At 42.6% G+C, this 12,500-nt stretch overlaps 1 protein-coding gene across 1 annotated transcript in view; it reads left to right on the forward strand.

The window, feature by feature from the left end:
- Nucleotides 1-12,500, forward strand: part of rims4 (regulating synaptic membrane exocytosis 4) — a 50,351-nt gene that overhangs the window by 18,794 nt on the left and 19,057 nt on the right. Inside the window, exon 2 of the mRNA XM_072684937.1 lies at nt 11,375-11,513. Within this exon, the coding sequence (XP_072541038.1) occupies nt 11,375-11,513 (139 nt within the window). The remainder of the gene's footprint in view (nt 1-11,374; nt 11,514-12,500) is intronic.

The raw sequence follows: 12,500 nt of genomic DNA on the forward strand, positions 1-12,500 counted from the left end.
ACTTTCACTTGCACCCTCATACCCCTTGTTTGCCTGTGCTGGCTAGGTGTGCAAGGCTGTGGGGTGTCCATTTCTTTACATTTCAACATCCCTCTTGTAAATCTGCATCAGATCACACTTGGGTGACGGCAGAGACTCTTTAAATCAGAATCAGAATCAGATTTATTTGCCAAATATGTTCATTTCCGGCTGTTAGCATCTCTCTATTATTACCAATATACAGTTACTCTACATATCATTTACAGACAGTACACAACATACAGAGAACAGTAGAGCAATAGTTCACACGTATACACAGACTATAGGACACGAGACATACGAGACTAGACGAGGAGTATACGAGTGTAATCAGTGATCTTCTTCTCTTTTAGGATTGAAAGGTTTTGTGGGTGATGCATTGGGAGAAGAGGCCCTGTTTGACCTGTGGTAGTGATATCACCGTTTCATTATCCCTGAAGCGATTCTCTGCTGCCGACCACTTCTCTATTTTAGCAAAAAAAAGCAGCAGCTGTTAAATCCAGCATCGTGGAAGCTGCAGTATTTGCCATTTAAGCAGCAGGGTCTCATACAGGTGATGGGACATAAGGCGAAGTGTCCCGATCCTGCTCTAAACTGTCAGGTGAGCTGAAGGCTTACACCCCATTCAGCCGCCCTTCGACAGCTTCATCAAAGGGAGCTTTCAGAAGAGGCTTAGGGCTCAGGGTGAGAACTGGGACAGGACCATAGAGATAGGTATGTTTACCCTAATAGAACAGAAGATGGTTGGCATCTGGGCTGCACAATGCTAACCTCATTTTTGCTAGGTTAGACCATGCTGATGATGATTTGGGAGGAGACTGAGATGAGGGAGAGAATTCTGGGAGCTTCCTCTCTGATAAGAATGAGAAATTTGACAGAGTTACAGGGAGGTGGCTGGGTGGTAGAGGGTTGTTGTGGTCAAATTATACTTCCTACAAAATAATTTGTAGTAGGAATGCACCGATCCGGCTTTTTCAGTTCCGATACCAATACAGATATATATATATACATACATTTTGCATATCAGTCAATACCTGATACCGATCCGATACCATTGCTATATTAATAAACTGTATACCTCACCATGTGGGAGAGACTAAAGGCCTCAGGATTGACTTAAACATTACTTTACTAACTTTGTCAAACAAAATAAAACAAATTAACACATAGATATAAATAAATGCACTTAATTGCTATTTATTTGTCACTAAAATAAACAATTGTGCGGGACAGCATTCAAATTCAAAATAAAAAAGGAGTCAAACTTCTTAAAATATATTAAAATAGATAAACTGAAAATAAGTAGCTTTACTTTGTCAGACACACAAACAGTAATCAATCTTATTTTTAAATATTTAGTGTAAACAGTATTTCTAAATAAACTCTAGCAGCTGAACGTGAGAATAAATAAGTAACTTTGTCAAATGTACAAGCAGTAATGAAAAATTGCATGTAAACATTTAGTGCAGTTTCACACCAACCAATTAAAGTGAAAGGATCGGTTCTATGGATCGGCCTAATTATCCGACACCCGATCCAGCAAATTTTGGTAATATTGGGAACGATACCCGATCCTAATATCAGATCGGTGCATCTCTAATTTGTAGGACAATAGATTTGGAGGAGGGGCTTCAGGCATTTTCCTTTTTTCAAAATGTTGTTATTTCATAACTCCACTTATAGCATTTCCAGCACTAGCATCAGCACCTTTAAGTGGAACATCCATTTAGAGAAGATACACGACAGATGAGTTCCTCAGAACCCTGAAGGTCCCTCAGTGAAGAGCTTGTTCACAGCCCAGAAGCAAACAGAAGGAACAGGCTAGCATGTCTGGACCTGTATTCCGGTCTCGGCTCTCTGGTCAAGCAAAGCTGGATTTTTGTGTTTCACTTCAGGCTGACCACACAGCAGAGCAAAGGCCGTCCATCAGCTTCAGCGCGGATCAATGAGCCTCCAGCACTCCCATTCATCAAAGAGTTAATAGGTAATTAAGGAAAGCTGGAGTAATGAAGTGTTACATGATGACATGATCGATAGCCCAGGCTAAGCAGAAAATTGACATCTCTGTTTGGGATCAATAGCAACCCCTGGCAATCTACGGCGGCCTTTGCTTAAAACTATTAGGCCAGGTTGAAAGCTTCCTATCACAGTTCAGAGGCATGTGATTTCAAACAGAAGGCTAAGATGGTTGTCCAGTTTAGCTCTAGGGCATGTTTATTTTTGTTCGGGTTTGATGGCTTAGCTGGTCTAGAATGACCAACCTGACCAAACTGGTCAACCAATAGGACCAGCTTGACAGCCATCTTGGTCAAGTTGATCATAGATAGCTGATCGATCAGCCAGTCCATCAAACTTGAATGAAAACATGAAAATGCTAAGCTAGTCAACCAGTTTAAATTCTTCAAACACCAGGACTAGGGTTAGGGTTAGGGGTTAGGGGTTAGGGTTACTATAAAGCTCACCTTTTGGGGTGCAGATAGAGCCGTAGATCTGTCCAGGTATGAAATTCAGCTAGAGAGCTTCTCTACCAATCAAATTGTGAGGTCAGAACTAAGTGTTATATAGTATATTGCATATCATCGTTGTCATGCTAACGCCTTGTATCTCCATTTTTGGCTGTTTTTAACAAAATGTGAATCTGGCAGTTGCTCTTTATATTGATATTGATCTTTATATTAGATGAAAACATAAAAATGCTAAGCTAGTCAACCAGTTTAAACCAGCTGACTTACCAGCAATGGGTATGTCTTCACCTGGATGGCCAGCTTTTCAAGCACCTTCATCAAAGGCCAGCTTAGACCATCAAAAGCTGGCTTTGAGATGGAATTGGTATGGTTGAATAATGAGAGTTCATTACATGGAAGTACCTGAACTTTGACCTATACTTTAATCTACACCTAAACCTAATCTCAGCAGGAATAATTACATTTGCAGTGTTTAAAGCTATGCTAGGCTAAGCTACGAGTCCTCCATAAAAGGAAACCCAGTTTCATTCTAATGTAAAATAACAGGGTGGTAAATAGGCTTGTTAAATGACATCTGAGCATTTATCGCCCCCAGCGAAGTCAAACACTCGTTATTTAAACATCCAACAACAATTTAAATACTCAATTAATGCATTCTGTGGCACCTTTAAGGCCGATGCCCCCCTCGATCCATCCAGAGAGAAAGGAGTGTGTATCGGAAGGCTCTGGAGGCTGGGGTGCTGCATCAGTCTTCCTGCAGCAGCTTGGTGTTTCAGTGTTTCATCATCCTAAGTGAAAATAAATCAGCATACCACCGTCATCAATAGAGGACAGTCATAGACTGTAAACCATGAGTGAGATGAGAAGCAGTGGAGGGCATATTAGCTGTGTGGCTTCTCTCTCCTCCTCAACCGGCCTGAAATTTATGAGTGTCAGTTTGATTAATGAAATGAATACAGGTTGTGCTAATACAAGCAAATACTCTGCTGCTGTGGGGAGTGTAACCAATGAGCCCTATCGATCTAGCCCTCCAATCAACCATCTGTCTATCTATAAATATATACAGACAGAGGTTTTTGCAGGTGTTATTCTCCTAACCCCATCACTCTAACCCCCGTCTCTCAGCAGTGAGAGGGTTCTACTGTAGAAGCTCCAGATCTCATCAGAACATTAATCCAGTAAAAAGGAGAAACAAGAGCTTCTCATTCTGAAGAAAGAAAGTAGTGAGATCTTGTTGGTGAGCTAGTCTGAAGAACAGAGCTCGGTTCCTCCAGGGTTCTCCTGGACGCCCCCCAGTCCAGCCAGCACAGCGTGGAGGATGTGTTTAACTCCATCAGCAGCAGCAGCAGCAGCAGCTCACCTGATTTACCATCATTAAGCCCTGATTTACCACCAAACCAGGTGTTGATCTGAGGAGAACTCTTAATAACACTAGACTCAATGAGGAGAACTTTGGAGATGTTCTAATGATGAACACAGTGATGGAGAACCACCTCCACTTTCTGTAGGAGTGATATTATTAGTGTTTATTCTATATATATACACTTACGGCCAGATAAGCAGCTCTTCATATTAAAACTGTTAAGCAATACAACACGAGAGGGAGTTTTAACATTCACTGCTGTGATTCAGTCGCAGGCTTGAGCTATAGACGGGAGGTTCTTCACAGTAACGCATGGTCCTGAGGGTCCTGTAACAGTTCTCTAGCCTGCCTGAACACAGAGGCTACAGAAGGTTTGTGTTATACACATTCGATTCTCTAATGGTTTTCTCATCTGTGGGTGAAACTGATGGATGATGTGTGGTTGTGTCTCATTGTCTCATTGTTTTGGTTGATGGTTCAGAGGGTGACCTTGTTTGCAGGCTTAAATTCAGGGTCACACCAGGACTAGGGTTAGGGGTTAGGGATACTATAAGGCTCACCTTTAGGGGTGCAGATAGAGCCATAGATATTGTATCAAATATCATATCATGTATCAAATTCAGCTAGAGAGCTTCTCTACCAATCAGATTTTGAGGTCAGAACTAAGTGTTATATAGTATATTGCATATCATCGTTGTCATGCTAACGCCTTTTGTGCTGTTTTTGACAAAATGTGAATCTGGCAGTTGTTCTTTATACTGTATCAGAATGTCATGATGAATGGACCAATAGAAATGCTCTAAAATGACCTGAAATAAAAGCTTTCTACATTGACTTCCATTGAAAGATAAGAAGGTTTCTCCATCTCCTGTAAAGCTGCTGTTTTGGAGATACAAGGTTTTTGCGTACCAGTACCAGTCTAAAGTTCTCACATACCTAGTTGAATTTGTGCTGGTCATCGTCTTTAAAACATTGGACGACCATATTTTTGTTTTCAGTAAAGAGGACCCTGAGGACCTCCCAGGTATCCATCATAGTTAGGACGTCATGGCTGGAGGGGCTTCAGGTATTCCTAAGCTGTAGGTTGAACAGAAAGGAGGTGATTGGGTCATAAAGGCTATTAAGGTTATTTACTGGTTTTGCTAAATGAGTAAATATGTGTGTGTTAATGTAGATTAACATACAGTAGCTGCATGGTTTGAGAGGTATTTCCACCCTCACACACACACACTGCCACAGTCTGACCTTACAACGTAGGCTTAGTTCAACCTGTGTGTCCCCAGTGTCCTGTTATGGTCATAGTGTGCTGATAATCAGCACACATTTAATTAGGTGTGTCCAAACCTTTGCCTAGTAGTGTACAGTGGGGAAAAAGTATTTAGTCAGTCACCAGTTGTGCAAGTTCTCCCACTTAAAAAGATGAGAGAGGCTGTAATTGACATCATAGGTAGACTCAACTATGAGAGACAAAATGAGAAAATAAATTCTGAAAATCACATTGTCTGATTTTTAAAGAATTTATTTGTAAATAATGGTGGAAAATAAGTATTTGGTCAATAACAAAAGTTCATCTCAGTACTTTGTTATGTATTCTTTGTCGGCAATGACAGAGGTCAATCGTTTTCTGTAAGTCTTCACAGGGTTGGCACACACCGTTGCTGGCATGTTGGCCCAATCCTCCATGCAGATCTCCTCTAGAGCAGTGATGATGAAACAGCCCCAAAGCATGATGTTGCCGCCCCCATGCTTCACAGTTGGTGTTCATGGTGTTCTTTGGATGCAGCTCAGCATTCACTCTCCTCCAAACACAGCGAGTTGTGTTTGTACCAAACAGTTCTACTTTGGTTTCATCTGACCATCAGACATTCTCCCAAAACTCTTCCAGAACATTCAAATGCTCTCTAGCAAACTTCAGACGCGCCGGATATGTACTGGCTTAAGCAGGGGAACACGTCTGGCACTGCAGGAGTCCCTGGTGGCGTAGTGTGTTACTGACGGTAGCCTTTGTAACGTTGGTCCCAGCTTTCTGCAGGTCATTCACAAGGTCCCCCCGTGTGGTTCTGGGATTTTTGCTGACCGTTCTTGTGATCATTTTGACCCCACGGGCTGAGATCTTGCGTGGAGCCCCTGATGGAGGGAGATTAGCAGTGGTCTTGTAGGTCTCCCATTTTCTGATTGTTGCTCCCACAGGAGATTTCTTCACACCAAGCTGCTGCCTATTGCAGATTCAGTCTTCCAGCCTGGTGCAGGTCTGCAGTTCTGTTTCTGGTGTCCTTCAACAGCTCTTTGGTCTTCACCATAGTGGAGTTTGGAGTGGGACTGTTTGAGGTTGTGGGCAGGTGTCTTTTAAAGGATAAAGGATAAAGGTGCACGTATTCGTCACTGTACAGTGTGGACTGTACAGCGAAATGTGTCCTCCGCATTTAACCCATCTGGTAGTGAACACACACTCACACACACACACGTGTTAGGGGCAGTGAGTACACACACACACCCAGAGCGGTGGGCAGCCAACTCCAGCGCCCGGGGAGCAGAGAGGGTAAAGGGCCTTGCTCAAGGGCCCAACAGTGGCAGCTTGCCGAGCCCGGGAATCGAACCCACAACCCTGTTATCGATATCCCGGCGCTCTAACCGCTGAGCCACCACTGCCCCAAATACTGTTTATACTGTTAACCAGTTCAAACAGGTGCCATTAATACAGGTAATGAGTGGAGGACAGAGAAGCCTCTTAAAGAAGGTACAGGTCTGTGACAGACAGAAATCTTGCTTGTTTGTAGGCGACCAAATACTTATTTTCCTCCATTATTTACAAATAAATTTTTTAAAAATCAGACAATGTGATTTTCAGAATTTATTTTCTCATTTTGTCTCTCATAGTTGAGTCTACCCATGATGTCAATTACAGCCTCTCTCATCTTTTTAAGTGGGAGAACTTGCACAATTGGTGACTGACTAAATACTTTTTCCCCACTGTATACACTATATATATATATACACATGATTTTTGAACACAGTCTTGTTTGTGTCGCAGGGGATTCGGTAGCATCAGCACATCTAATATAGCCTCAGAGCTGCAACCGCACATCAGCACACACCCCGTCTAACAAGACATGCGTTCGTGTATCTGTGCAGACTGCGAGCTCTCCACTCTGTTTACAGATTTGGTGACACGACAAAAATTGCAAGAAGGAGAGAGCGGCATCCATAGACTCGTGCCGGCCTGGTCTCCCATAGCAACCCTGCCATTCCGGCTGCCTTTCCTCTCCTGAAACACAGCGTTCCCAAGGCAGCAGGTCTTTGCTGTGACAGGGCGGCTGCTGGATTGCAGAGCGCACCTGAAATGCAGCAGGGTGTATTTTTAGGACGAGGCTAACTAGGTCAGGTGCTGCTAGTCCAGAACCAATGTGTGAAATGGCTGTGCTCCAGTTCTGTAGCAAAAGATCCAACAGCGAGAGAGGGAGAACTGTCACAACAAACACTGAGAGGAGGCAGAGGAACTGGATACAGGATTACATCATGTGACCTGTGTACACAGATGTCCAAAAGTATCCAGACAGTCCTTCTGATGGCTGACCTCAGACTTCCACACACAGCTTGTAGAATCTTCATCTTCATAGAAAATCACTGAACAATAGATCAGGATGCTCTGGACAGCCTAAAGTCACTAAGCCCAATACAGAATGTGGCTAGAGGGGTATAAAGCCCCCCAGCATTGAGCTGTGGAGCAGTGGAGGAACTGTGCTCTCTGGAATGATGATGGAGGAGCTCCATGCAATACTTTTGGGATGAGTTGGCATGGTAGAACTACTCATCCAACATCAGAACCCTACCACACTGATGCTCTAACTCTTGTGGGGCTAAATGCAATAAAATCCTGCTCACAGCAGTGTTTCAATATCTTGTGTATAGTCTTCCTAGAAGAGCAGAGAAAAACAGAAAAACACTCTATTAATTTCAGATCTCAGTAGCTTTAATATTACAGACATATGGAGAATATACATTAATTGATTAACTAATTAATCAGTCCAGTAATTCTCACATTAATATTAATGTCCAATGTTCATTCCACGTATTCTGATTTAGAAGAAGCAAAAATACTGGGAGTTATTTCTCATAATTTTTCTCAACAATTATTTATTTTGGTTAGACTTTGAGGGTTTTGGTTGAATTGGGAGAGGTTTTGTTTGGACTGGGAGGATTTGGTTGGACTGGGATGATTTGGTTGGATTGGTAGTGGGTTTGGTTGGATTGGAAGAGGTTTTGTTTAGAATGGGATGGGTATTAGTTGGATTGGGAGGATTTGGTTGAATTGAGAGAGGTTTTGTTTGGACTGGCAGTTTTGTTTAGCCTGGGTGAGGTTTAGGTTGGACCGGGAGAGGTTTTGTTTAGAATGGCAATTGGTTTGCTTGGACTGGGAGGGTTTGGTTGGATTGGGAGGATTTGGTTGAATTGGAAGAGGTTTTGTTTGAACTGTGAGTTTTGTTTAGCCCTGATCGGGTTTAGGTTGGATTTGGAGAGATTTTGTTTGGATTTGGAGAGATTTTGTTTGGACTAGGAGAGGTTTTGGTTGGCCTGGGATGGGTTTTAGCTGGACTGGGAGGGTTTGGTTGGATTGTTAGATGTTTTGTTTGGACTGGGAGTTTTGTTTAGCCTTGGTGAGGTTTAGGTTCGACTGGGAGATCATTTTGTTTAGAATGAGAGTTGTTTTGCTTGGACTGGGATGGGTTTTGGCTGGATTGGGAAGTTCTGGTTGGCCTGGTACATTAACATGTACCCAGACATTCAGTAAACATTTATCCAGAAAGACTTACAACAGTGCTTCACTGTTTACTCAGAAAATATCTGTAGCTAGTATTTATCGACCAGGATCCAAAAGATCCCTCAAGCCAGACGCTGCCAAATACAAAAGTCAGCGTGGATACCAAGATACACAATACCCACCATACACTGCACTTCACCTGCATATTAAACAAATGTATTAGGACACGAGTACAACTGTAATCCTAGTTTTGTTTGACCTAAGAGCTGAACTGCAGCCTGAATATCTATAGATTTATATGCAGGTCTCAATGAATTCACACTATTTTAATATTTAATATAAAACGAATAGTTGCCAACAGGAGGTAAAAGCCTTGATACAAATAAACAAACAAAAAACGAATGTGGCAAACTCACTGGGCCCCACCTTATATTGCTGCGTTTACACTTTTACAGGATTAACTCAAAGGCAGCTCTAAAATATACTTATAATGCATCAAAATTTAATTAAATTAATATTATTATTTTTTAAATTAAAATATATATTTCTTTCTGTGGTGTTTGAGGCCCATTCTATTTATTTATTTATTTTGATGCTTTATTATGTAGTAGTATTGACTGATTCCTAATTATTCAACATCCTAGTTACATCACAGGTACAAAAATGAGCCTTCTGTTCATACACAATGAAAAGTGACGACTCGGATGAGGTTCAAACCTGAATCTGGATAATCTGTAATTTCATAATCAGTCTACTGAACTGAAAGACTGACACTAGCTGACAATAAATCTAACACAAATCTAACAAACAAAAACTCCTTTTAGCAATTAAATATGCATGACTGTACATCACAGCCCCAACAGAGGCTCCTTCTCATATTTGGCACTTACATCAAAGCACCTGCTGCCACAGTTGGGGGGCACTGACTTTTGGAAGGATTCAGCCCACTTTTACGTAATCAAAGACCAACTACACTGCGTTTCGTCATGGATTGAGGTCAGGCTACAGATGGAGTACAGGCCGTGATCTGACCAGTAAGAGAAAGGCCTGCAGATGTAATGTTGTGTATTTGTGGATAAATCGGTTCTAATAACCCGTGTTTCTCTGTAAGGAGGATGGTGTGTTCGGACTGTGCTTGTGTGGATGTCCATCAGCGCAGAACTAGTGTGATACAAAACTGAGATGGTCTGTGATGGCGATGGGCAGTCGAGTATACTGTTAAATGGGTAGTGACCGAAGGAGAGCAGGCGGACAGCTTTAGGCCTGGTTATTAAAGGTGGGAACTTGAAGAATGATGAACATCCTGGATTATAGGAGCAGGAGACAAATTCTATTCTGTACAATTTTATTTTATTTTATTTTTGGACAAACAAATCTGAGGGGGTGTCGTGGGTCCTATGCGTACTCACTTGTGTAATGTCCCTGGATTGGGGTACATCATATAATACATCATATCAGTGGCATCATATTGGGGCAGCGGTGGCTCAGCGGGCAGTGGTGGCTCAGCGGTTTGAGCGCCGGGCTGGGTTTGATTCCCGGGCTCGGCAAGCTGCCACTGTTGGGCCCTTGAGCAAGGCCCTTTACCCTCTTTGCTCCCTGGGCGCTGGAGTTGGCTGCCCACAGCTCTGTGTGTGTGTGTGTGTGTGTGTGTGTGTGTGTACTCACTGCCCCTAACACACAGGTGTGTGTGTGAGTGTGTGTTCACTACCAGATGGGTTAAATGCGGAGGACACATTTCGCTGTACAGTAACAAATATGTGCACCTTTAAACCATCTTATGTATTTATTAATTTAAAAAGTCTTACTTTTCTAAAATCCTAAAAACTATTTTTTAAACATTGCCAGATATGTGGGTTAAAACCAGACACACCAGGAAGCACTTTTTTGCATTCTTTTTTTTTGGTCAATAAATCTTATTTATTTTTCATATGTATTTCAATTCTACACTGAACTTGGTAAAGATTTCAGCCTTATTTACTCATTAAAACCATTAAAAACATAGTTTTATTTACAGTTATTAAGCTAATAGATGCTCTAACCATCTCTAAAGTAGCTGTAAGTAGATGGTTGGTGTGGCACAACAGATAACACCACTACCTGCCAGTGAGCTACCACACCACGTGGTATGTTTTTTTTTCAAAGTTTCATGCACGTGATGCATTTTGATGCACAAAAAAGCTTAAAATGCACAAAAAGCATAAAATATGCCCATGCATTTTTTAGTTTTTTGCACTTTTCCAACTTTTGTCGAATTTGGGTGGATTTTCATTTTTCCGTACACCCTCTGCACTTTTAGTGTGTTTTTTAAAATTTTCATGCATGTCATGAATTTTGATGCGTCTGGGGCGTATTTTATGCTTTTTGTGCATAAAACACCATGTTTGATTCCTGGTCTGGGTGACTGTGCTGCGCTACACCAATAAGAGTCCTTGGGCAAGACTCCTAACACTACATTGGCCCACCTCTGTAATACGAATAACCTTGTAAGTCGCTCTGGAGAAGAGAGTCAGCTAAATGCTGTAAATGTAAATGTTCAAATCACTGAAGGTGTGTTTAGTCGATGTGCTCTTCAGAATTATGGGTTGCAGAAGGCATGGAGCCTAGGGTAATGTAATGGCATGCATGTAGAGGCGTTTAGAGTTTAGAACACCTGGCAACCCTAAGTATAAAAGGTGTACAGGTTTCCCCATCAGCAATAAACCTGTAACATATTCACCAAATAGCTTCACTGATAATAGCCTGATGCTAACACCTCTCTCTGTCGGTCAGATGCGGAGGGACGCAGGTTGAAGGGCATCCAGAGGAGCACAGAGACGGGATTGGCTGTAGAGATGCCCAGCCGCACTGTCCGGCAAGCCAGCCACGAATCCATAGAGGACAGCATGAACAGCTACGGGTCGGAGGGCAAGTGAGTATTACCGCACGCCGTACGGGACGTTTCAGAGCGTCCGGCTGTAATCCAGCAGAAAAATCCCTCCTTCCTCGAACAGTTTATTGTTCGGTGGCGAACTTTCAGTGTAAGATAGTTGCGTAAGCCAATTTTAGGCCTTGTAGCTGCTGGACTTTGTCTGGCGTGTCACATCAAAAGCTGCTCGTCGCATCGGGTTTTCAAGGTTATGCAACGCTACACGCTCCAAATCCACAGCGGGGTCTGCCAGCGTTGATAGCCTCGCTATCCTGAAGTGGAAACATCATAATAAACATGATGTCCATGGAACCCAGTGTACTTACGCTGCTGCTTATGTGTGTGTGTGTGTGTGTGTGTGTGGAGGATTGTACTGCTTTTGGCAAAAATGACAGACAGAAATATCAGCTTTGTTCCAGATCATGCAGAACTCAAATGTAGAGAGGATTTCCTGATCAATGGACCAATAGAAATGCTCCAATTTTTACTTGGAGTATAATCTTTTTTTTGTACATTGACTTCCGTTGAAAGTTAAGGTAATAAATTCATTACACATATACTGAGCTTTATTAGGAAGACCTGTACACTTGCTCATCCATGCATGTATCTAATCAGCCAATCGTGTGGCAGCAGTGCAATGCATAAAGCTGATCTGCTGGGATTTTCAGCTCAACCGTCTTTAGCGTTCCTCAGAATGGTGGAGTTAAGAAACACCTCCAGTGAGACTGGTTGGAGCTGACAGTAAGGCTACAGTAGCTCAGATAACGACTCAGAATGAACACCGCCTCCAATCTTGAGGAGGATGGGCTAGAACAGCAGGAGACCACGCCAGGTTCCACTTCTGTCCGCCAAGACCCCAAAGCTGAGGCTGCAGTGGCTCAGCACAGGCTCACCAACGCTGCACAGTTAAAGACTGGAGAACGGTGGTGAGTCTGAGGAGGAACAGTCCACCAACTGGTGACAAGGTTTCAGGCACATGAGGCTCATCAA

Source organism: Salminus brasiliensis, chromosome 7, assembly GCF_030463535.1.
Source record: "Salminus brasiliensis chromosome 7, fSalBra1.hap2, whole genome shotgun sequence".
NCBI lineage: Eukaryota > Metazoa > Chordata > Actinopteri > Characiformes > Bryconidae > Salminus > Salminus brasiliensis.